The sequence below is a fragment of the Maylandia zebra genome, linkage group LG6 (genome assembly GCF_041146795.1).
Source record: "Maylandia zebra isolate NMK-2024a linkage group LG6, Mzebra_GT3a, whole genome shotgun sequence".
Taxonomy (NCBI): Eukaryota; Metazoa; Chordata; class Actinopteri; order Cichliformes; family Cichlidae; genus Maylandia; species Maylandia zebra.
In genome coordinates, this window is record NC_135172.1 from 41,283,702 (window position 1) to 41,310,659 (window position 26,958).

A 26,958-nucleotide genomic window follows, 5' to 3' on the forward strand; every position below is an offset into this window, starting at 1 on the left:
CAGGAAACTGGACTTCTCAGAGATTAGTCAAATATAATCAACAATTCTCTGGTGTCCTGGATTGTTGATTACCTGACAGGAAGACCACAATATGTGTGACCACAGTGTGTGTCTGACAAGGTAATCAGCAACACAGGGGCACCACAAGGGACTGTCCTCTCCCTCTTCACCCTTAACACCACAGACTTCAGCCACTGCACAGAGACCTGCCATCTTCAGAAGTTTTCTGATGACTCTGCGGTGGTTGGATGCTTTATGATTATTCATAAAATATTAACAAAAAGACCTAAAAACTGTGAGAATCTGAATTTTAGCAAACAATATACAATTATTTATACCTATATTTCAACTTTTCTGAGTCAGGAGTCACAAAGTGGTGCACAAAGTTAACAAGTTCATAACATTTAAACTGTATATTTCTGTCAATACATAATTCAGTCAAAACTGAAGCCATGCACGTGATGTGTAGAAGGATTCCTCTCAAAAATTAATTCAAACTGCGTGGGCCCTCCTCGTTTTCTGACTCCTCCTTAGCCTTTATCATTTTCTACCATTCTGTGGAAACGACCAGTAGAAAAGATGAAGTTAGTCTGGCTCATCTGCACAGTGGCTGCTGGTAAGATTTAAACAAATACATTTCTACAAAATCATATCAAAAAAAGAAGCTGAGTGTGGGGAAAGAGTTGTCTTTTCAATTTGACTGTTTGAAGGCGTAATTCAGCATTTGGAGAAATGTCTTTACTGATTTTCTTTTTAAGAGTTGGATTAAAAGATTGAGAGGAATCTCATGTCTGTTTTTAAAGTAGAAAGATCCAGTCAGTGTGCATCTGGCCTGATTTAATGCAAAAGAGAAAACGGCCGACTGTAACTGTGTCAGTTTAAAGTTCAGACCTGTGCACAAACAAAGCTTTTGTGTGGGTGATACATGCTAAAATCAACAACAGAGAGAAATGTTAGGAATACTATGGCCTTTATTTTTTTAACCATCTTATATCATGTTGTGGAAAATGTGTCACACTTTATCCTCCGATCCTCTGGATGCTCAAATTAGAACACAGTATTTGTAGTATGTTTTTGTCACGAGCTTCTTTGTATGTAGACAAAAGTTCGTAAGAAGCCAATACACTTAATCAGATGTGTATTGTGTATCAGGACCCCCTCTCGCCACATCGTCCCAATTTTGATTTACGGCCTCAGTCGAACCGTTTCTGTAACTTTCTAAAACCGATGATCTCAAATTCAGTGTGTTACCATTGCCAACCAAACGTTTTACACACATTACTGAAGCACTTGGAACACAGGAACACCTATGCACGGCTCCTCTTTGTAGACTACAGCTCGGCTTTTAATACCATCCGGCCATACAAACTCCGTCCCAAACTCCACCAACTGGGACTTAACTCTTCTCTGTGCAACTGGATTGTGGACTTCCTCACTAACCGTAGACAGAGTGTCAGAGTGGGTAAGAACACCTCTTCCACCCTTGTGGTCAACACCGGTGCCCCTCAGGGGTGTGTTCTGAGCCCTCTGCTATACACTCTCTTCACCCATGACTGTATTTCCTCCTGCGCGTCCAATCTCATTGTTAAGTTTGCAGATGACACTACAGTGCTTGGACTTATATCCAACAATGATGAGACAAACTATAGGACAGAGGTGCAACAACTAGAGTCATGGTGCCACGACAATAACTTGGTCTTAAACACCAAAAAGACCAAGGAGATCATTGTAGATTTCCGGAAGAGGGGTCATAACAACCATCTGCCTCTCTTCATTGGCAGTGAGGCGGTGGAGAGGGTGAGCAGTTTTAAATTCTTGGGGGTAACTGTGACCGAGGACCTGTCCTGGGGCAACCATATCACCTCAGTTGTACGGAAGGCCCAACAGCGCCTCTACTACCTGAGGAGACTGCGGAGCGCACACATTCCCAGATCTCTGATGTTGAACTTCTACAACTGTGCCATCAGCAGCGTTCTGACGTATGGATTTCTAGTGTGGTTCCCCAGCTGCACCAAGGCCGATCAGCAAGCACTCCAGCGGGTGGTGAAAGAAGCTGGCAGAATTATTGGAACAAGTCTGCCAGAGATCAGCAATATCTTCCCCACTCGCTGTCTGAGGAGGGTGCACAGTATCCTGCGGGACCAACATCACCCTGCGCGCCACCTTTTCCATCTGCTGCCCTCAGGGAGAAGGTACAGGTCTATACAGGCCAGAACATCCAGACTGGCCAAAAGCCTGTATCCACAGGCTGTGAGGCTCCTGAACTCTCTGCCCCCCTCTCACGGACAATAACCATATCCAACTTCTTAATAGCAATGAACTGGTCTGCATTGGTGCATCATATCTTTATTCTCTTCCCCCTCCTGCCCCCCCCCCCCCCCCTCTTTCTTAAATAGATAACTATCATATCTGATATCATATCTCACAGTACAATAATATTGAATGGGTTGCATTGTTGTATTTTGTCATGTTTCTCAGGTCTTTGTCTGAATTTCTACGAACATTATTGCTAAAGATTGTCTTATTGCATTGGAGTCACACTGGGTTAAATATGTACACTTGGGTTTTAAGGGGTATTTATTATTTTCTTCTTTTTTTTTGGGTTGTATGGAAGCCCCAAACGCAATTTCATTGTTCTTGACAATGACAATAAATAAATAAATACTAAATACTAAATACTAAATGAAATCATGATTATTTTTTTTTTATGACGTGCTGCAGCCACCTCCGTATGTCTGGCTTTCAACATTGATACGACAGCCACCCGCATCTTTACTACAGAACAAAAAGATTTCTTCCAAAACAAGGTGCTTCAGTTACTGTCTGACAAGAACAATGGGTGAGTATCAAAGCTAATCTAAAGATGCAAAGTATCAAAATATTAAATCATATCTGCATCATTAATGTGGTGTACAGCTTTTCTGTGCAAATCAGTGCATGTTTTTTGTTGTTGTCTTATTTCTGTCTGATCAGATCTCACTAAGGCACAATAGAACTTTTTATTTAACGTTTCTCATAGAGGATGGGGACAGGAAATGGACTGGAAAGAAAGTAGGGGAAAAATTTAGCTGGGATTTGATGATCAGAGCACGTTTGATGTCCCAAAAGTGCAAAGATAAAATGAAAGGTCATGTAACTCTAGTTGCTGTCTTAAACTTGGGTAAAAGTAAAGATTACCTTTGTCCTGATCGAGGGAAAAATAAATAACGCCCACACAGCACATTTACTTTCATTGACCCCGAGAGTATTCGTGGTTGTTGTCAATGTGGTCCAGGGGCGTTTTCAGAGACGGTGCCTGTATTGTTGCTACTGCCCAAGTAATTGAATTCAAATTCAACTGAAAGGTTAAAGTGACATACAGTGGCTTGCAAAAGTATTCGACCCCTTTGAACTTTCCCACATTTTGTCACATTACAGCCACAAACATGAATCAATTTTATTGGAATTCCACGTGAAAGACCAACACAAAGTGGTGTACACGTGAGAAGTGGAACGAAAATCATACATGATTCCAAACATTTTTTACAAATAAATAACTGAAATGTGGGGTGTGCGTAATTATTCAGCCCCCTTTGGTCTGAGTGCAGTCAGTTGCCCATAGACATTGCCTGATGAGTGCTAATGACTAAATAGAGTGCACCTGTGTGTAATCTAATGTCAGTACAAATACAGCTGCTCTGTGACGGCCTCAGAGGTTGTCTAAGAGAATATTGGGAGCAACAACACCATGAAGTCCAAAGAACACACCAGACAGGTCAGGGATAAAGTTATCGAGAAATCTAAAGCAGGCTTAGGCTACAAAAAGATTTCCCAAGCCTTGAACATCCCACAGAGCACTGTTCAAGCCATCATTCAGAAATGGAAGGAGTATGGCACAACTGTAAACCTACTAAGACAAGGCCGTCCACCTAAACTCACAGGCCGAACAAGGAGAGCGCTAATCAGAAATGCCCAAGAGGCCCATGGTGGCTCTGGACGAGCTGCAGAGATCTACAGCTCAGGTGGGGGAATCTGTCCATAGGACAACTATTAGTCGTGCACTGCACAAAGTTGGCCTTTATGGAAGAGTGGCAAGAAGAAAGCCATTGTTAACAGAAAACCATAAGAAGTCCTGTTTGCAGTTTGCCACAAGCCATGTGGGGACACAGCAAACATGTGGAAGAAGCTGCTCTGGTCAGATGAGACCAAAATGGAACTTTTTGGCCAAAATGCAAAACGCTATGTGTGGAAACTAACACTGCACATCACTCTGAACACACCATCCCCACTGTCAGATATGGTGGTGGCAGCATCATGCTCTGGGGCTGCTTCTCTTCAGCAGGGACAGGGAAGCTGGTCAGAGTTGATGGGAAGATGGCTGGAGCCAAATACAGGGCAGTCTTGGAAGAAAACCTCTTGGAGTCTGCAAAAGACTTGAGAGTGGGGCAGAGGTTCACCTTCCAGCAGGACAACGACCCTAAACATAAAGCCAGCGCAACAATGGAGTGGTTTAAAACCAAACATATCCATGTGTTAGAATGGCCCAGTCAAAGTCCAGATCTAAATCCAATCGAGAATCTGTGGCAAGATCTGAAAACTGCTGTTCACAAACACTGCCCATCTAATCTGACTGAGCTGGAGCTGTTTTGCAAAGAAGAATGGGCAAAGATTTCAGTCTGTAGATGTGCAAAGCTGGTAGAGACAGACCCTAAAAGACTGGCAGCTGTAATTGCAGCTGCGAGGTGGTTCAACAAAGTATTGACTCAGGGGGCTGAATAATTACACAGACCCCACTTTGCAGTTATTTATTTGTAAAAAATGTTTGGAATCATGTCTGATTTTCGTTCCACTTCTCACGTGTACACCACTTTGTGTTGGTCTTTCACGTGGAATTCCAATAACATTGATTCATGTTTGTGGCTGTAATGTGACAAAATGTGGGAAAGTTCAAGGGGGCCGAATACTTTTGCAAGCCACTGTAGAAATTCTGAGAGCACAGGTCAGAAAAACTCTCTTTTTAGTGATTATCACGAGTGTTGTTGTGTCCACAGGACACTTGTCACTGCACCAGAGCAGCTAGGACATGAGGAGACATGCACATCTGATCTGAACCTGACCCACAACTGCATCATTGTTCCAGGTACATTAATGCGGTTTTTGAAATGCAAATGACATGTTTAATCAGGACATTAAAAATTATTGCCACAGTATGGAGGTTGTATATGAAACAAAGCTGTTTTGAAACCATTACTAAACTGGATTTGTAAGAGTTAGCTCACTCAAACCGAATGAGCACCTACTCTGCAGCTGCTGCAGTTTCCAGAGTCACATTCAAGATTTTATTTTAAATTCAGCTTTGTTTTTTGTTTTTCTTTCATATTGCACCAAATCACAATAACAGTTGTCTTACTGCACTTTATATTGTAAGGTAAAGACTCTACAATACTACACAGAAAACAGAGAAACTCCAACAGTCATATGACCCCTTTGACCTAACTAATGATTTAATGCAAATAGGTGTATAAACACATATCAGTGAGTGAAAAAGAAACACTCAGTGCATCATGGGAATCCCCCCCAGCAGCCTAGACCTATTACAGTGTAACTAAAAGAGGATTCAGGGTCACCTGATCCAGTCCTAACTATATGCTTTTTTTTTAAAAAGGAAAGTTTTAAGCCTAATCTTAAAAGTAGAGCTAGTGCCTCCAAATCCAAACTGGAAGCTGGTTCCACAGAAGAGGGGCCTGAAAACTGAAGGCTCTGCCTCCCATTCTACATTTAAATACTCTAGGAACAACAAGTAAACCCGCAGTCTGAGAGCAAAGTGTGTCGGGTCACAAATTTGGAACCCAATATGATAACCTTATCCCACTAACGCTGTGGAGGTCCAGCGTTTCAGATCCAATTAAAATCAAATCACTCAAAAAGGTCCTCTGGAAATGAGTGGAATTCTTTGAACAGAGTTTATTCAACAGTGATGAACAGCAGAACAGTACATTTACAGCAAAAATAAAACATAGAGAGCAAGCAAAACAAATGATAGTGCCTTAAAACACAAACAGAAACAACACACAAAAGACAGACAGGAAAGAAGCACCAGCGGGGGATAATGACCCTCCTCCTCCTCCTGCAGGTACCCTTTCATCCTTCATTCTTTCTTTTCATCTGCCACTTCTGATACATACGACCCTACACCATAACTTCTCACACACCAGTCTTTCATCCGTCATTGAATTTGTGAGTTTTATGGCCAAAGTCCAAAAGTCTGCAGAAAGGCAGTTAACAGTTAATCAGTTCAACAATTATGTTGGGTGTGCAAGCCAGACATAAACTGCTATCTATGCTGAGTAAGGATTTTTTGCTTCGCCGCCTGGCGTTTGAGGCAAGAACCAGAATCTCAGGTACATGTCCAACGAGGACCAAGTTTGTTTGCTGTACAGCCATTTAAACGGCTGCATGCTTTTAATGTACAGCCATGGAAAGGGAATACACATTTTATATACACATATATGTATAGGTCTGAATCCGCTCAGTGAGATCTTTAACAAGACTGGCTACGGAATGGAACAGTTGTCAGCCACCTCCTGTACATGGATGACATCAAGCTGAAACTCAGTGTGGAGAAGTCTGAAGGGATTGAATGTACAAACTCTTAAGACTTTATTTTGCCCATGTTTAATATTAGCAACTACAGTTATAACAGGATATATGGCAGAAAGTAAGGAGAAGTATAATAGGTTTATTGTAGGGTCTACCTTACAATATAAAGCACCTTGAGGTAACTGTTGTTGTGATTTTGCACTGTATAAATTCAACTGAATTCAATTGAATTATAATAGGTACCCTTTAAAGGGACGAATTTATAGGATCAGCCTGTCCAAACAGCTAATCTTGATATTTTTATTAGTCATAGCAGAATAAATTCTCATACTTTTACTGTTTTACTGTCATATCAGTAGTGCTATTAATTATTGGCACAATTTAGACATCACAATGTCTATGAAGGCCATGTGAAACTGCAAACTGCAAGAAACATCATCTAGATCACGGCAAAGACTACAGTTCACCTGGTCTGGTCCATTTAAAATCAAAGTGGACTGTATGTGTCCCACAATGTAAAATGAGTTTTAATTCCCAGAGCGAGACAGGGTTTTTTCTATTGCAGAATGATGTAGTGTATTTGTATTTTTAATATAAGGTACTAATCTGATGTTATTGTCACAGAAATTTGGCCCGAACACATGCAAGTACCCATCAGGCAATTTGGACTGTCGATATCTGAGGACGCCATGCGCTCTCAAATCACTGTAAGAAACACTCAAAAAACATTTCCTCTGACAATATTCAAAACAAAAAAATGATCTCAGATCATACTTCTTTGTCTCGTTTAAAACCTGATGTAGGTTTGCAGCCCACGTGCAGTGCATCCACACAGTGGGAACTCGTCTCTGAACAAAGTGTGTTACAAGATGAAACTCGACCGTGGACCGTCCACCCAAGGTAAAAAAAATATTGGGGACGGCGGGTTCTAGCAGTAAAGGCACTGTCTGTGTCCAGCAGACCGTAGTGGTCAACAAAATGTTTGAACTTGACAACTATGAAGCTTCAAGTGTCTCACCAACACACACAGAGCACTCTGATTGATTCTAGTTCAGTTACATTAGAAACAGTGGCTGAGTACAACTGTGAGATCATAATTATTGCATTTGTTAATTAAATAATGTTCATGCTTATACATGAATCTTTGTTTCATCAGACCAGAAAATCTAGTAGGACTGTTTGAGGTATATTTATGTCTGTTTCCATCTTCCAGGCTAAATATTTTCATGCTTTTTTCCCCCAGAACGAACAAATAAGTCTGTGGAAGTCGTTTTTTTATTTGATGGATCAGCGAGTATGAGCGAAGAAGAATTCAACAAAAATAAAGACTTCATTGTGGAGATAATGGGCAGCCTTAGGGACACGCCAGTAATGGTCATTATATATTGATGTATATAAACTATACATTATACAGTGGGGCAAAAAAGTATTTAGTCAGCCACCGATTGTGCAAGTTCCCCCACTTAAAATTATGACAGAGGTCAGTAATTTGCACCAGAGGTACACTTCAACTGTGAGAGACAGAATGTGAAAAAAAAATCCATGAATCCACATGGTAGGATTTGTAAAGAATTTATTCGTAAATCAGGGTGGAAAATAAGTATTTGGTCAATAACAAAAATACAACTCAATACTTTGTAACATAACCTTTGTTGGCAATAACAGAGGTCAAACGTTTACTATAGGTCTTTACCAGGTTTGCACACACAGTAGCTGGTATTTTGGCCCATTCCTCCATGCAGATCTTCTCGAGAGCAGTGATGTTTTGGGGCTGTCGCCGAGCAACACGGACTTTCAACTCCCGCCACAGATTTTCTATGGGGTTGAGGTCTGGAGACTGGCTAGGCCACTCCAGGACTTTCAAATGCTTCTTACGGAGCCACTCCTTTGTTGCCCGGGCGGTGTGTTTTGGATCATTGTCATGTTGGAAGACCCAGCCTCGTTTCATCTTCAAAGTTCTCACTGATGGAAGGAGGTTTTGGCTCAAAATCTCACGATACATGGCCCCATTCATTCTGTCCTTAACACGGATCAGTCGTCCTGTCCCCTTGGCAGAAAAACAGCCCCATAGCATGATGTTTCCACCCCCATGCTTCACAGTAGGTATGGTGTTCTTGGGATGCAACTCAGTATTCTTCATCCTCCAAACACGACGAGTTGAGTTTATACCAAAAAGTTCTACTTTGGTTTCATCTGACCACATGACATTCTCCCAATCCTCTGCTGTATCATCCATGTGCTCTCTGGCAAACTTCAGACGGGCCTGGACATGCACTGGCTTCAGCAGCGGAACACGTCTGGCACTGCGGGATTTGATTCCCTGCCGTTGTAGTGTGTTACTGATGGTGACCTTTGTTACTTTGGTCCCAGCTCTCTGCAGGTCATTCACCAGGTCCCCCCGTGTGGTTCTGGGATCTTTGCTCACCGTTCTCATGATCATTTTGACCCCACGGGATGAGATCTTGCGTGGAGCCCCAGATCGAGGGAGATTATCAGTGGTCTTGTATGTCTTGCATTTTCTGATGATTGCTCCCACAGTTGATTTTTTCACACCAAGCTGCTTGCCTATTGTAGATTCACTCTTCCCAGTCTGGTGCAGGTCTACAATACTTTTCCTGGTGTCCTTCGAAAGCTCTTTGGTCTTGGCCATGGCGAAGTTTGGAGTCTGACTGTTTGAGGCTGTGGACAGGTGTCTTTTATACAGATGATGAGTTCAAACAGGTGCCATTCATACAGGTAACGAGTGGGGGACAGAAAAGCTTCTTACAGAAGACGTTACAGGTCCGTGAGAGCCAGAGATTTTCCTTGTTTGAGGTGACCAAATACTTATTTTCCACCCTAATTTACGAATAAATTCTTTACAAATCCTACCATGTGGATTCATGGATTTTTTTTTCACATTCTGTCTCTCACAGTTGAAGTATACCTCTGGTGCAAATTACTGACCTCTGTCATCATTTTAAGTGGGGGAACTTGCACAATCGGTGGCTGACTAAATACTTTTTTGCCCCACTGTATGAGTAATGAGTAATGAGTATAAGTAGTAACGTATATTTTTGTTGTTGTTTGTTCCGTTTCCAGTTTGCAGCAGTTCAGTTCTCTTTTACAGTCCACAAAGTGTTTGACTTCAACGACTATGCAGCTGGACTTGCTCTCGATAAACTTATGAAAGACAAACATTTAAAAAGTCTCACCCGCACACACAGAGCCCTCGAGTTTGTGTTGTAAGTTGTGTCAAAAGCAGCAGGATCAATGCAGCTGTGAGATAATGAGCACTGTATTTGTTCATTTATTCATATTTTTAAATGTTGTTCATTCTGAGTGTTGCTTTGCTTTCGCATTTGATTCAGAGATGAAATCTTTGACAACCCAGCTGCAGGCGCCTCTCCTGATGTTACCAAAGTTCTGATTCTAATCACAGACGGAGATCCCTCTGATACAGACAGGAATGGGATCTTTAGAAGATACGATGATAAAAATATAATTCGTCTTGTCGTTGGGGTAGGATGTGATGTGTTACACCAGTCCCAACAGAAAAATCAGATTTATCCGTTAGACAAATAAATGTGATCATTTTGTGTCACATAAACACTCTTATAGTATTAGACTGTTTTATTCACTGTTATTTAGATGATACACAGTCATACTAAAGTAGAAATGCATCATGGTGTCAGTCTCAGCACAAACAGCTCAGCAGATTTCAGTTCTTAGTCCAGTTTTTATTTCCCATGCTGATGTCAGACTTTGAATTTCATGTTTTCAAGCAGTATTCTGATTTCAGGTCGGACATGCTACGCTGCATAAATTCAGGGCCATCGCTTCAGAGCCAAAACATAGAAATGCCTTCAAAATTGAGAACTATGATGGACTCACAGGAGTGCTGGAGAATTTACAGAAAAAGATATTTACTGTGGAAGGTGATGTTAAACTTTGTTCCCTGTTTTGATAAATACATTTACAGAAATCACTGTTATCTTCCTGGTGTGGACCAGTGGTGGTCACATGTATCTCTTTATTTATTTAGGCTGCACAGCTCCTCGGGCAGAATTCAGTGGATTCAGTGCTGTTTTCAAAAAGGTGAATATCTAACTTCAACTCAGCTCAGGTCAATTCAGTTTTATTTATATGGCAGCTAATCACAACAACAGTCACTTAATATTATAAAGTAACGACTTTAAAATAATAAAGAAAATCACATAATCTCCACACATTTGATGTCCAGATAAGTTATTGATCTATAATCCAGCAGCACTGATTTTATTTCTGTGAAGTAAAATCAAATTTTCACTGGTTTGTGGCAACCTGCTCTTTCGAGTGACAGTTCAGTAATTTTTTAAAGCGATAAAATAAAAAAAATAGCTTTACTTTTTATTTCTATACATCCTTCTATCAATTTTCTGAACTAGTGAGCACCATTTGTGGTTGTGGGGTCCTGGAGTGTATGCTGTCATGCTGCGTGAGACTTTTTGTGTAATTGAAACATTATGTGATCATCTCATTGGTGTAAATATTGATTCTAGCAGTGTGACATCAGGGTTTAGAAAGGCTGACGAAATTGAACAATTCTGAATAAGCGCTGAATGATTTGCCTTGAAATCATGTTCTCCACAGGATGCAGAGTAATCACTTTAATTATGCTCATTCATCTAAAGGGAGTTTTTCCTTCCCACTGTTGTCAAAGCGCTCGCTCACAGGGGTCATCTGATTGTTGGGGTTTTCTCTGTTTTATTGTAAGATCTTTACCTTACAGTATAAAGCACATTGAGGCAACTGTTGTTGTAATTTGGCACTTTATAAATAAAATACAATTGATTTGTAGCTATGTAATATTCTAAAGTCAACATTTTAAGTTGTATCTTCTGTTATGATTACGCAGCACAGATGGATTTCCCGTAGATTTGAGCTATGCTCTGCATTTAGCTGTACTGTAACTGCTAAATATTTCCATTGTTGGACATTTAAGTTCAGTTATAATTTGTTTTAGGTTTGCAGCACAACTGCAGTCAGCAACTGTTCCGACAACTCCTACCTGAATATTGTCTGTCACCAGATCCCAAATCTTCAACAAACCTCTTCTTCTGTTGTTGAAGGTAAAACTGTTTTTTAAAGTTTTATATGTTCCTGGTTACATTCTCTTTAAAATTGTTCAAAATTTTCCCCCCAGAACGAACAAATAAGTCTGTGGAAGTCGTTTTTTTATTTGATGGATCAGCGAGTCTGACCGAAGCTGAATTCAACAAAAATAAAGACTTCATTGTGGAGATAATGGGCAGCCTTAGGGACACGCCAGTAATGGTCATTATATATTGATGTATATAAACTATACATTATATGAGTAATGAGTATAAGTAGTAACGTATATTTTTGTTGTTGTTTGTTCCGTTTCCAGTTTGCAGCAGTTCAGTTCTCTTTTACAGTCCACAAAGTGTTTGACTTCAACGACTATGCAGCTGGACGTGCTTTCGATAAACTTATGAAAGACAAACATTTAAAAACTCTCACCCGCACACACAGAGCCCTCGAGTTTGTGTTGTAAGTTGTGTCAAAAGCAGCAGGATCAATGCAGCTGTGAGATAATGAGCACTGTATTTGTTCATTTATTCATATTTTTAAATGTTGTTTATTCTGAGTGTTGCTTTGCTTTTGCATTTGATTCAGAGATGAAATCTTTGACAACCCAGCTGCAGGTGCCTCTCCTGATGTTACCAAAGTTCTGATTCTAATCACAGACGGAGATCCCTCTGATACAGACAGGAATGGGATCTTTAGAAGATACGATGATAAAAATATAATTCGTCTTGTCGTTGGGGTAGGATGTGATGTGTTACACCAGTCCCAACAGAAAAATCAGATTTATCCGTTAGACAAATAAATGTGATCATTTTGTGTCACATAAACACTCTTATAGTATTAGACTGTTTTATTCACTGTTATTTAGATGATACACAGTCATACTAAAGTAGAAATGCATGATGGTGTCAGTCTCAGCACAAACAGCTCAGCAGATTTCAGTTCTTAGTCCAGTTTTTATTTCCCATGCTGATGTCAGACTTTGAATTTCATGTTTTCAAGCAGTATTCTGATTTCAGGTCGGACATGCTACGCTGCATAAATTCAGGGCCATCGCTTCAGAGCCAAAACATAGAAATACCTTCAAAATTGAGAACTATGATGGACTCACAGTAGTGCTGGAGAATTTACAGAAAAAGATATTTACTGTGGAAGGTGATGTTAAACTTTGTTCCCTGTTTTGATAAATACATTTACAGAAATCACTGTTATCTTCCTGGTGTGGACCAGTGGTGGTCACATGTATCTCTTTATTTATTTAGGCTGCACAGCTCCTCGGGCAGAATTCAGTGGATTCAGTGCTGTTTTCAAAAAGGTGATTTCAAAAGGTTAAAACTGCACACATTCAAAGTGTAAATTATTTACTTGTGACGAGATTAAAATTTCTCAGTCACGGCTAACCTGACATACACAGGTGCAGCTAAAGCGCAGATAATAAAGCACTGACTACTGCTAAACTTTACTTTTACTTTCTAAAATTTTAAATTCTTATTGTTTGTAAAATAAAATCCGCACTGACAGACTTTTTGACACAAAGAGAAACACTGGAAATGTGCTAGAATTGTAAAATGTACTCTTCAGTCTTTCTGTTTGTAAAACAAGTTGTTTTAGAAATCAAGAACTTTAATTTGAACCTGTACCCGACAATCCACTAATATTGGATTTTGAATATCTCACCAGCTACAGTACAGCATATCACCAATAGATTCAGTGAATCAAGAGAAATCTGTACACAAGGGACGAGGCCAAAAATTAATATTGGATGTCTGTTATTTTCGGGGCCCCAGGCAGCAATGCATTAAGATGGTGAATAATTATTTCATGGAAATCAGATGAGCATGGGCTCAGGAACACTTCCAGAAATCACTGTCTGTGAACAGAGTTCACCATTCCATCCACAAACGCAGGTTAAAGCTCTCTCATACATATGTCTGTGAAGGTTCTCAGTCATCCAGGTCATCGTAGTCAAAGGAGCTTGCAAAGAAAAGCGTCTGGACTTCTTTAAGTTACTTGAAGACGTTTCACCTCTCATCCGAGAAGCTTCTTCAGTTCTAAGGTCAAATGGTGGAGAGTCCCAGATTTAAACCCAGTGGGAGTTTCCCCCCACAGAGGGACAAAAGGACCCCCTGATGATCCTCTAATCACATGAGCCAAGGTGGGAAACTGGGCGTGGGTCCCAATCAGCCAGAGTTTCGGGTGTGTTCATTGTGAAACCTGGCCCCACCTTATCATGCGAATTCCTGAGGTCAGATGGCCCAGGATGTGAGTGGGCGTTAAGGCGTCTGGGAAGGGATCTCAAAACTGGATTATAGATGGCAGAGAGTTGGTGTCGTAAACCCCGCCTCTGTTCAAAGATGGTCGCTCACAGTGGATATAGATGGCTTCTTTCACTCCTCTTTCAAACCATCTGTCCTCTCTGTCCAAAATGTGAACATTGGCATCCTCGAAAGAGTGTCCTTTATCCTTAAGATGCAGATGGACTGCTGAGTCTTGTCCTGTGGAGGTGGCTCTTCTATGTTGTGCCATGTGCTTGTGAAGTGGCTGTTTGGTCTCTCCGATGTAGAGGTCTGAGCATTCCTCGCTGCACTGTACAGCATACACCACATTGTTAAGTTTGTGTTTTGGCGTTTTGTCTTTCGGGTGAACCAGTTTCTGTCTGAGCGTGTTGCTGGGTCTGAAATGCACCGGGATGTCATGCTTGGAGAAAACTCTCCTGAGTTTCTCTGATACACCGGCTACATAGGGGATGACAACGTTGTTGTGTCTGTCCTTCTTATCCTCCCTCGCTGGTGTCTGGTCTTCTTTTCTGTGCCTCTTTGCTGACTTTAAGAACGCCCATTTAGGATAGCCGCACGTTTTGAGTGCTTCCTTTACATGTGTGTGTTCCTTCTTTTTTCCTTCAGGCTTAGAGGGAACATGTTCTGCCCGGTGGTGTAGGGTCCTAATTACTCCAAGTTTGTGTTCCAAAGGGTGATGGGAGTCAAAGAGGAGGTACTGGTCTGTGTGTGTGGGCTTCCAGTAAACTTCGATGTTGAGTTTGCCGTTCTCTTCAATGTGCACGGCGCAGTCCAGGAAAGGCAAACAGTTGTCCTTTGTGTCTTCCCTGGTGAACTTGATGTTTTTATCCACAGCGTTAATGTGCGCAGTGAAGGATTCCACTTCTTGTGTCTTGATTTTGACTCAGGTGTCGTCTACATATCTGTACCAGTGGCTGGGTTCCTTTCCACTTCCTCCATGTAAAGGTTGGCTACAATAGGTGACACGGGGGAGCCCTTGGCGCAGCCATGTTTTTGTCTGTAGAAGCCTTCATTGTATTTGAAATATGTGGTGGTAAGGCAGAGGTCTAACAGTGTGCAGATCTGATCGGCTGTGAAGTTGGTCCTGTCTTCTAAGGAGCTGTCTTCTTGTAGTCGACTACAAGAAGACAGCTCCTTAGAAGACAGGACCAACTTCACAGCCGATTCTGTTCAAAAATTTGATATCTTTCCTATATTCTCTTGTGAATAAAACAATGTGTAATGTAATGCAAATAACTGCAAAATTCTGTTGTTAATTACATTTTCCACAGCATCAGCATCAGCAACATGAGTTGCATCTCCACTGTAGTTATTGAAATACAGAAAAATCAGTATGCTGCTGTTTTTTTTGGAGTGATCGGATGCATTTTATGTACAGCAAAGAAAACAAACCATAAAAGCTTTACTTTCCCCAAAAAATCCAAAATGTATATCAAACTCAAAATATGAAAACAGTTTGAAGAAACTCTAATAATACATTTTAAACTGTCCGTCAATACAACTACAGAATGTCGATTATTAATTAAAATAATAATTACAGTGGATCATTAAACCCATGAATGAGACTATAAATGCAATTTCTCTGCTTCAGATTATAACCAAGCGTAGCCTTAGTAGTGTGCTTTAAGTGATAGTGGAAAAACATCATTTTCCTACAGTTCCTATCACTTAATGTGAACGAGGCAGCTCAAAATCTCCTTTTTAGCTGAGCTTTGCTTTTTTGTAAGCGTTCTTATTTTAATTCATGACTGATTTGTGACATTACCTCATCACTGTTACTGGTATCTCAGTTCCTCTCTGTCTCTGTTCAGCCTGAACTGTAATCAGATGTTTCTGTGAGCAGGATAGCCTGATCGTGGGTTCTGTGGAATCGAACAGCTGGCGTAGTTTTCTCCATAGACCTCAAGAACGAATGCAGGGTTACCTGGGTAAACCCATTTCTTTTTTTTTATTATTACCTACTATCTATATGATACCTGCTACTTTAATAAGATTACTTTTCTATGACTTGAGATACCATAGTGTAGCACATATGAGATCCAGAGTGAACATTTAGCAGATTATTATTTGGCTGTTGCAGGAAATTCCATTTCCATCGGAAAGAAAAACGGTGTTCCTTTGTATTTCGTGGGTTTACCAGAGTTTGAGCAAACAGGACAGATCGTTTTCAGACACCACTGCATACACTGGACAGAAGTGCAGAAAATTCGTGGAGAACAGGTTGGTAACTGGAAATATCATGATTTTTAAAAATATTCAGATTTGAGCTAAAGCATGGAAATATTTGTGCCAAAACTTTTGTAAAAGTTTGGATTTTGTGTCATATTAAGAGGACAGCTCTTAATAACTGTACTACTTTGAAGCTGTGTCTTTGGGTTTGGTTTTGACTTTCTAAATCATCCTTTACACTCAAAACATTTTTAGATTGGTTCCTACTTCGGTGCTGAGCTGTGCTCATTAGATGTTGATTCAGATGGGAGCACTGACTTCCTGCTGGTAGGAGCTCCACAGTTTCATCTGCCTCAGGTGAAGAAAGAAGGCCGGGTCTACATCTACTCTGTGAGTGATGAGGTGAGCTATAATAAAAACTAAGATCCAGTGTGACACTGTGTGAGCTTTAAAGCTGATAAAATACATGCATGTGTTTTCATAGTCCATTATTAACATCCTCGTTTCCTATTAGACTGTACTGGAAAGTAACCAGGATGTGACGGGACCATCTATGGGTAGATTTGGCACCACCATATCCAGTCTTCCAGACCTGAATGGAGATGGACTCCGAGACGTAGCTGTCGGAGCTCCGCTTGAGGATGATAAGAGCGGGGCTGTGTATATCTACCATGGCAACAGGCAGAGAGGGATAGTCAGCACTTTCAGCCAGGTGACACCGACAATACTACTGTGCAAAGGTCTTGAGCCACATGTCATGTCTTTATATTCTGCTTTTAAAATGCTAAGTAGGTGTAGTGATTTCTTGCAAACATGTGCAAAATACATGGAAACACGATATAAGAGGCAAAAATAGAGTTTGTACAGTTATAACAAGCTTTGGACTGCCTCTATTCTTTTACACAGCCCGAACTCTCTTAGGCAGGTCATTTCTTTCTTGCAATTGGTAGTCTTCAGGATTAGTTCCTTAAAGGACATTCAAAGCTTCTCTTTGGATGTTGGCTGCCTTTTGTTCTCTATAAAGATGATCCCACACTGCTTCAGTAATGTTGAGGTCCAGGCTCTGGGGAAACCAGTTGATGACTGTTAGTGTTCCACTGTGTGCTTTTCTATAAAGGTATACTTTTACTGTGTTGGCAGCGTGTTTGAGATCATTGTGATGCTAAAAAAAAATGTAGCCATCGGCAATCAGGCGCTTTCCAGGTGGATCAAAATCTGACTGTACTCTTCCGTGTTCATAATTCTGTAAATTGTGACAAATCGTGAACCCGACTGGCCATTTAACGACAGCCCCGAACCATAACAGAGCCTCCACTGTGTTAGTTCAAAAGAAATTATCTTTTTTCTGTCCAACTCTGTTATCTTTGACATTTTTGAAGATTCCACTGAAAATATTGTGTGGAATTTCCTGCAACTCTAAAAAACAAATCAAACGACACGTGTCAAAAGAAATTGAATTAGAAGAACAATTTAGATAATTTCAGTCTTTGAGTTTTGTTTATGCTTTAATGATTCACAGGTCAGTGTTAGGTGGTTTTAAAAATGAAAAAAATGATCAGGTACAAGAACTGGACCGAAAATGAATTAAAAAGCAGCCAATGTTTTTTTTAAAAAAGCCTTTAAAAGACCTTTATTACTTACGTTATTATCAAAGATTCAGGAGGAAAATTATTTCTATAACCTTCAAATCTTATAAACCATCAGAGAACTGAGGCACAAACGATGGATCTGCACAACACTGTTGCCCCTCCATGCTTGCCTCTTGATTGTTTTAGTAATGCTGTAATATAACTTCAAAGATATGACAACCTGCCCAAAGAACTTTGTGTCCAACACTAGTTCAAATGGTGGGTTTAGAACATGTAGAATCTCTGTTTCTCTGTCAGACTCCACAACCTGCCAGCCTAAATGTATTCAAGTCAAAATATTGTAGAATAACGACTGAACGACGTGCAGAGCCTTTTCTCTTTTTTGTCTGTGCTTATGGAGTTGTGTTCGTACACTCTCAAAACCCTCTGTGCATTTGCATTGAAGTTTAATTATCTGCAGCATGATAATATTATCAGACTTACACTTATGAGAGCACACAGACATGTAATGTCATCTGAAAGAGGTATTTAGACTCGGCTCTAATATCTTCTTATTTCAGAGAATCATGGGAAAAAATATCGACCATGGGCTGAAATTCTTTGGAAGGGCCATCTTTGGGGAGCTCGGGGAGGATGGACTCCCGGGTGTTGTGGTTGAATCACGTGGTGCAGCTGTTGTATTCAGGTGAATATTATATGAACACTGCACCTATAAAAGAAGCTAAGCGACAGAAGAAGCGACAATCTATTTAAGTTCATTCGCTTCCTTTCAGATCCAAGCCGGTCTTCAACGTCTTGGCTCGTCTGTCTTTTCACCCTGAGAACCTTGACGCCCTGAGTCCAGATAAAAATGTAGCTTTGGTTAAAATAACGGCATGCTTTGAAAAGGTCGAAGCAACAAAGAGCAAAGCAGGTAAGTTTGTCGTGATGAGCGGACAAATGTGGAACATTTAAACTGTTTTTTAAAAATCCAGATTAATGTGTATTTATTTAATGTGACTTTTTTTCAGGGCCAGTGAGCTCAGCATTGAACATCACATACACACTTAATGTGACGAGTCAAGCAAGTCAAAGTATGTTCAGTCAGACCCTGAAGCTGAGAGATGAAAACACCTGCGTCAGCTACTCCATCAACAGAGCAGTAAGAATGCTGAACATCATCTGTTTATTTATTCACTCTCTGATGACTTTAACACATCGTTCAATCACCACTTTTCCTTAAAGCGCCAGTTTTGTGAGCTGTTTTAAGCCATAGCACGCACTATGGACATGTCACATAAGATTCTGAATTTAGCCGAGCCTCAAAGGGCTTGGTGCCATATAAAAGACATTTTACATGATTATTTTACACTTTACATTTACCTGACTGACTGCCCCTCGCAAGCTTGGGGTTTAAACCATTGAGAAAAGGTGGGCGGGGATTTGTCTACAAGTCCTTTTCTTTTTCCACGCCCTTTAGGGTTTGCCACAGGAAATCATTTGACTGCAAGCTTTGGACATGCTTAATTAAAGGCATTATATATCGCCCTTAATATCAATAATCAGGTTTATTTATATTGTACCAAATCACAATCACCTCAATAAAGATCCTACAGAAAACACCAGCAATCATGCAGCTTCCTATGAGTTGGCACTCTGCAGCAGTGGAAAGCAACACTTCCCTTTCAACAGGAACAAACCTCAGGCACAACCAGTGGAGGGACAGCCATAGATCTCCTGTTACTGGTTGGGGGTGAGGGGAGGGAGACAGGACAAGCTGTGGAAAACAGACAGAGATTAATAATAACTAATGATTAAATGCAGAGTGCTGAAGAATGAAGAGGTGCTTGCGGAACAAAATCCCAGCAGCATAGTCCTAATGCAGCGTAACTAAGGGAGGATTCAGGGTCACCTGATCCAACCGTAACTATAAGCTAGGGGCAGGCAGACCCTGATCCTGTATCCAGAGACCAAAACACCACAGACAACAGCAGGATAATGTCGTCTTTTTAATTTAATTTAATTTAATTTAATTTTAAAAAAATCAAACAAATGGGTATTAAAATGGGTAAATCTGCTCATTTAGCAGCAGTGTGTGTGAAATGTTAGGTGGATAAGATGAGGCGATTTGTAGCTACATTAAAAAAATGAAATAAAAAAAAATCCCAATGAATCTACCTGAATGATGCAAACGGAAGTGAAAAACTCATTTTCATCAGTATTAATGCTTAGTTTTTAAGGGTTACTCTAAGCAGTGGCAGTCCTAGCCAGGTGGCGGAGGGCTTTCACCTCAGAATCTCATCTCTGCTTTTCGCGGATGATGTGGTTCTGTTGGCTTCATCGGGTGAGGGCCTCCAGCTTGCGCTGGAACAGTTTGCAGCTGAGTGTGAAGCAGCGGGAATGAGGATCAGCACCTCCAAATCTGAGGCCATGGTTCTCAGCCACAAAAGGGTGGAGTGCCCACTCCGGGTCGGGGATGAGTTCCTGCCCCAAGTGGAGGAGTTCAAGTATCTCGGGGTCTTGTTCGCGAGTGATGGGAGAAGGGAGCCGGAGATCGACAGACGGATTGGTGCTGCGGCTGCAGTGATGCGGACGCTGCACCGGTCCGTCGTGGTGAAAAGAGAGCTGAGTGTAAAAGCGAAGCTCTCAGTTTACCGGTCGATCTACGTCCCTACCCTCACCTATGGCCACGAGCTGTGGGTAGTGACCGAAAGAACAAGATCTCGGATACAAGCGGCGGAAATGAGCTTCCTCCGAAGGGTGGCTGGCCTCTCCCTTAGAGATAGGGTGAGAAGTTCGGCCATCCGGGAGGGGCTCAGAGTAGAGCCGCTGCTGCTCCACATCGAAAGGAGCCAGCTGAGGTGGTTCGGACATCTGACAAGGATGCCTCCTGGGTGAGGTGTTCCAGGCATGTCCCACCGGGAGGAGGCCCCGGGGCAGACCCAGGACACGCTGGAGCGATTATATCTCTTGGCTGGCCTGGGAACGCCTTGGTGTTCCCCCGGATAAGCTACTTGTGTCAAGCCAGCCTCCAATTCGAGACTTGCAGTCAAGCCAGCCTCCAGTTTGTTTTACGTTCCCTGTGTATTCAAAGTATTACGGGAATGGATGTGGAAACCGGATTTCAAAATAAAAGCCAACTTCGAGTGAATTAACAGATATGTTAAGAACATAATAACATATAATTTAGTTGTTTTTGGGTTTTTTTTACAAACTCTAATGTTAGATCTATATGACACAGCCTTGTACCCTAATTGTGCCCTGTCACTATCAAGGCCATCTTATTTTGGATTTCAAAGTAAAAGCCCTGTGAATCTTCATTTTTGAACTACTCTTTCAATGACTTAATAATGCTCTTAAAAGCAAAAGTCGTATTTCCAAATACTATTTGAACATTATATCAACACTTTCCAACCACAGTCTTTTTCACAGTGATACCATATCAATATCAAGTCAGTCTGATTTTGCCTTTCATAGTAATGGCCCTTTGAAATTGCCGATATTTGACTTAATCTTCTAACGATTCAAAATGCTCTAAAATGAAAAATTCTTGTTTCCACAGGGTAAGTCCACTTTAGATCAACAGTATACAGACCCACAGTGATACCATATCAATATCAAGTCATTCTGATTATGCCTTCCAAAATAAATGCCCTTTCAAATTGAGCATATACGACCTACTTTTTTAACGATTTCAAAATGTTCTTAAACAGAATTTTGCGGTTTCCACAGGATAATTTCACTTTAGGTCAACAGTATACAACCTCACGATGTTACCATATCAATATCAAGTCATTCTGATTTTGCTTTCAAAAATAAAAGCATTTTCAAACTGCCCATATCTGACTTGCTCCTGGAACAATTTCAAAATGCTCTAAAATGGCAAATTCCTGTTTCCACAGGCTAATTCCACTCCAGATCAACAGTATAGAGCCCCACAGTGATACCATATCAATATCAAGTCATTCTGATTTTGCCTTCCAAAGTAAAAGCCTTTTCAAATCCATAATTGACCTACCTTTCAGTGATTTCAAAATGCTCTAAAATGGAAAATTCCTGTTTCCACAGGGTAATTCCACCTTAGATCAACAGTATACAGCCCCACAGTGATACCATATCAATATCAAGTCATTCTGATTATGCCTTCCAAAATAAAAGACTTTTTAAATTGTCCATAATTGACCTAACTTTCAGTGATTTCAAAATGCTCTAAAATGGAAATTTCCTGTTTCCACAGGGTAATTCCACTCCAGATCAACAGTATACAGCCCCACAGTGATACCATATTAATATCAAGTCATTCTGATGATGCCTTCCAAAATAATGGCCTGTTGAAAATGCCCATAATTTACCTAACTTTCAGTGATTTCAGAATGCTCTAAAAAGGAAGATTTCAGTTTCCACAGGGTAATTCCACTTTAGATCAACAGTATACAACCTCACAATGTTACCATGTCAATTTCAAGTCATTCCGATTTTGCTTGTCAAAATAAAAGCTTTTTCAATTTGCCCATATATGACTTACTCTTGGAGCGAATTCAAAATGCTCTAAGATGGAAAATTGCTGTTTTCACAGCATAATTCCACTTTAGATCAATAGTATCCAACCCCACAGTGATACCATATCAATATCAAATCAGTCTGATGTTGCCTTCCAAAATAAAAGACTTTTCAAATTGCCGATATATGACCTACTCTTTTAAAGAATTCAGAACGCTCTAAAAATGAAAATTGCTCTTTCCACAGGATGAATCCATGTTAGATCAAAAGTGTACAACCACACCATGGTACTATGTCAATTTCAAGTCATTCTGATTTTGCCTTCCAAAATAATGGCCTGTTGAAAATGCCCATAACTTACCTAACTTTCAGTGATTTCAGAATGCTCTAAAAAGGAAATTTTCTGTTTCCACAGAATAACTTCACTTTAAATCAACAGTATACAACCTCACGATGTTACCATGTCAATTTCAAGTCATTCTGATTTTGCTTTCCAAAATAAAAGCCTTTTCAAATTGCCCATATACGACCTACTCTTTTAACGATTTCAAAATGCTCTTAAATGAAAAATTCATGTTTCAACAGGAGAATTCCACTTTAGATCAACAGTATACAACCCCACAGAGATACGATGTTAAGATCAAGTTACTCTGATTTTGCCTTCCAAAATAAAAGTATTTTCAAATTGCCCGTAGACGACCTACTCTTTTAACGATTTCAAAATGCTCTTAAATTGAAAGATGCTGTTTCCACAGGATAATTCCACTTTAGATCAACAGTATCCAACCCGACAGTAAAACCATGTAAATTTCATGTTGGTCTGATTTCGCCTTTCAAATTAATGGCCCGTCGAATTTGTCCATATGTGATATACTCTTTGCAAGAGTAAAAACTTGTACCTCTTGTGCAAGAGGTTCTTTCTTTTGGGGGGGGGGGGGGGGGGGGGGGGGTTGTTGCCGATGCCCATGATGCCACCCCCCACCATGATGCCATCCTGGGCAACCGCCCATGTCGCCCGTATCAAAAACCGCTACTGACTCTAAGACTTATCAAATAACAGTGCTTGAGTTTGTTAGCATCGTAGTATTTTTAGGCTTTGAAATACCGCGGTAAAGTGAGCCATCATTTGTGAGCCGCCTCCTATCCGCCGCATAAATTTCCTTGCGCTTTTACACCAGTCTTTACGGTAGCGCCTTTTCGCTTTATATCCCACACGCGCGCACACAAATTACAATGGAACAGCCCAATACAGTCAATACAATTATGGAAATTTCAGAAATTCATTAAAAATCATCCTGAATAGTTGAGGTCCAACTTTCAACAGATTCCTTCTCTGGGACACCTACTGTACCTGTGTGCCAAGTTTCAGCCAGATTCACTGTAATATTCCACAGAAATTAATGGAAACTTCTATTCAACCTAATACAGTCAATACAATAGGATTATGTCAATTTTCAAAAATTCATTAAAAATCATCCTGAGTAGTTGAGGTCCAACTTTCAACACATCCCTCCTCTGGGACACCTACTGTACCTGTGTGCCAAGTTCCATCCAGATTTACTGTAAAATTCCTCAGAAAATAAAGGAAACTTATATTCAATCTAATACAGCCAATACACTACAATTATGTCAATTTTCAAAAATTGATTAAAAATCATCCTGAGTAGTTGAGGTCCAACAACAACATAGACATCTATATTTGCTCAGAAACTCTACTTCATTGATAAGATGAATCCACTACAAATAGTCTTCTGAAAAAATATTTTTCAAGTTGTTTCAATTTTTAAAAATATGTTCTTAAAGATTACCGCAAGGTTTAGAATGGAATATGTTTTACTTACTATACAGCGGGTGAGATGATGTAATTTAAAAGCAGACTAAAAAGCAGGACATAGAGGACAACAAAACTGTGATGAACTAAAAGAGAGCCCTTTATTGTGGCTGATGGAAGAAACTTGAACATACAACAAGGCAAAAGCAATAGGTTACAATAACTGTAATTAATCCTGAAATGGGCGAGACTAAAATACGACTGTTATTAATATTACTGTGACTATGTCAACACTACTACAGACCTGAACATGATGGCGACCAGCAGTATGAGATAAAATATTAAGGGGTACACCCAAGACTTGAACATGAGAAAGGAAAACAGACTCTTAAAACAGGAAACATGACGAATGTATACCTCACATTAACAAACAAGGGCGATTGGAATGAATTGTAATGGTAGGTGACACGAAACGATCTATTTAAACAAAGCAGTAAAGAATGAGCAACTATGAGCTGTCAGGGAGAATTAGAAGAACGTAACAAAGTATCGCCAAATTAAAAGTACTAACTAATAACAGCAAAAACAAGAATTACATACATTGATCAATAGTAATCTTAATCAACAAATACCAAAACTAATGCAAAAAGGGTTGGGTCACAAACCCAAACTGCGAGAATCACATTATTTTCTAAACTTAGTGTAATTTTTTAGAAAAGGTATTAAAATGAAAAAGAATGCAATACAAAATCTAAACGAACAAGCTCTATTTACATTTCTGAAATACATAACCTACATATGTACAGAAAAATCAGAATCGGAGAAGCTTTATTAATTTGACGGTGAAATTGAATAAAAGTTTCCTGTAATTTCTGTGGAATATTACAGTGAATCTGGCTGAAACTTGGCACACAGGTACAGTAGGTGTCCCGGAGAAGGAATCTGTTGAAAGTTGGACCTCAACTACTCAGGATGATTTTTAATGAATTTTTGAAAATTGACATAATTCTATTGTATTGACTGTATTAGATTGAATAAAAGTTTCCTGTAATTTCTGAGGAATATTACAGTGAATCTGGATGGAACTTGGCACACAGGTACAGTAGGTGTCCTAGAGGAGGGATGTGTTGAAAGTTGGACCTCAACTACTCAGGATGATTTTTAATGAATTTTTGAAAATTTCCATAATTGTAGTGTATTGGCTGTATTGCATTGAATACAAGTACCCTTTAATTTCTGAGGAATTTTACAGTAAATCTGGATGGAACTTGGCACACAGGTACAGTAGGTGTCCCAGAGGAGGGATGTGTTGAAAGTTGGACCTCAACTATTCAGGATGATTTTTAATGAATTTTTGAAATAAACATAATTGTAGTGTATTGACTGTATTTCACTGAATATGAGTTTACTGTGATTTCTGAGTAATATTACAGTAAATCTGGGTAAAACCTGGCCCAGAGGTAAAGTAGGTGTCCGAGAAGAGGATTGTGTTGAAAGCTTGGCATCAACTTTTAAGAATGATTTTTAATGAATTTTTGAATATGCAACCAGACTGTCACGATGGCTGTATTGGGCTGTTCCATTGTAATTTGTGTGTCTAGGCTTTCAATCAGGATATAAAGCGAAAAGGCGCTACCGTAAAGACTGGTGTAAAAGCGCAAGGAAATTTATGCGGGGGATAGGAGGCGGCTGGCTTGACCGCGGCTCACAAATGACGGCTCACTTTACCGCGGTTTTGAAACGATGATGACAACGACTTTGTTTCTTACAGAACTATGTGGATGACACATCAACACCTCTCAGGATCAGACTTAACTTCCTTCAACCTGACAGCGAGAGCGCGAGCGCCGTCCTGAGCGTGGACTCTGAAAGAGAGGCTGCCCTTGAGGTAAGTTCAGTCGCCCGTACAGTCTGTATTTACATGCTTATTGTATACAACCAAAGATACAGCTATAGTCATGTCCTATTATATTTACCAAGAGTATTTAGTAGGATTTAATATGAGGTTTGAAGCTTTTTTCTGACCTGCGGTTTAAGTTTGACCTGTTTTGTTTTTTCTTTTACTTTTTACAGATTCCCATTTAAAAATAATGCAGAAGAAGAAGTGAGAGCTGAACTGTTCAAGAACGTATTTCTGATTTTTAGCAAGTAAAAAACATGTTATTATCATGGAGTAATTAAAAGACTTATTGATGAAAACAATGAGAAATAACTTTGTCTTTAAATGTAAAACTTTTCAATTCGTTCTTTCCTAATTTTTAGTTATTTAATTTAGATTCAGTTTTGTTTTATTTACACCCCACATAATCACAGCAACAGTCACCTAAAGCCCATAAAGACTCTGCACAAAATAGAGATGAATGCAGAGAAAACCCCAACAATAAAAACTACCCCCCATTAACAAGCACATGGCAACAGTTGGAAGGAAAAGCTCTCCTTCAACAGGAAGAAGCCTCCAGCATAACCAGGCTCAGGGAGGGGCAGCCAGCTGCTGTGACCAGCTGTGGGTGAGGGAAGGAGGGAAGGACAAAAGACGTGCTGTGGAAGAGAGCCGGAGATTAATAATGACTCATAATTAAAAGCTGAGAGGTGTGTAAACACACAGAGAGTGAGGAAGAAACATCATGAGAAGCTATCAGCAGCCTGGGCCTTCAGTTAACCAGAATCTATCGTTGTTTCACAGAGACACTCTGCTGATGTGTTTAAACGTTTGTCTTGTCAAATGCAAAAACAATAAAATAAAACATATCAAAGCCTGTCACATCACACAGCACTGTCACTAAGCTCCTGGCCCGTTTCTATGCATTAAAATTACTGCCATCTTGTGGCCACAGTCAGCTACTGTCGCTGAAAATCTGAACTCTAAAGCATAAACGTGTCAGTTCCTGCCTCTCAATATAAAAAAAGGAAAAACTGTTTGTGCACTAAATAAAACGTTACACTTACCTTGAGGATTTTTCATTTTGTTTTGTTCGTTCTTATTTTTCCACCCTTATCTTTATCT

The 26,958-nt window shown here is 40.1% G+C and overlaps 1 protein-coding gene across 1 annotated transcript; it reads left to right on the forward strand.

The window, feature by feature from the left end:
* The first annotated feature begins 560 nt into the window (after positions 1-560).
* On the forward strand, positions 561-26,900 carry LOC101466075 (integrin alpha-L-like). Its single transcript, XM_076885255.1, has 25 exons — positions 561-616; positions 2,722-2,839; positions 5,031-5,119; positions 7,204-7,286; positions 7,383-7,479; positions 7,823-7,947; positions 9,661-9,803; positions 9,930-10,080; positions 10,361-10,496; positions 10,604-10,656; positions 11,564-11,669; positions 11,744-11,874; positions 11,969-12,111; positions 12,238-12,388; positions 12,669-12,804; positions 12,912-12,964; positions 15,790-15,874; positions 16,027-16,166; positions 16,371-16,517; positions 16,630-16,827; positions 18,265-18,389; positions 18,478-18,617; positions 18,715-18,845; positions 25,726-25,842; positions 26,028-26,900. Exons 1-25 carry the CDS (start codon positions 580-582, stop codon positions 26,037-26,039), a joined length of 2,847 nt encoding a protein of 948 aa, XP_076741370.1. The 5' UTR covers positions 561-579; the 3' UTR covers positions 26,040-26,900.
* The last annotated feature ends 58 nt before the right edge of the window (positions 26,901-26,958 follow it).

Bases quoted from the DNA above. Each gene is read 5' to 3' on its own strand.
- LOC101466075 (XM_076885255.1), top strand. From the start codon at position 580: ATGAAGTTAGTCTGGCTCATCTGCACAGTGGCTGCTG. The intron at 9,804-9,929 runs GTAAGTTGTGTC...CATTTGATTCAG, and splicing joins AGAGCCCTCGAGTTTGTGTT to AGATGAAATCTTTGACAACC. The intron at 10,657-11,563 runs GTGAATATCTAA...AATTTGTTTTAG, and splicing joins TCAGTGCTGTTTTCAAAAAG to GTTTGCAGCACAACTGCAGT.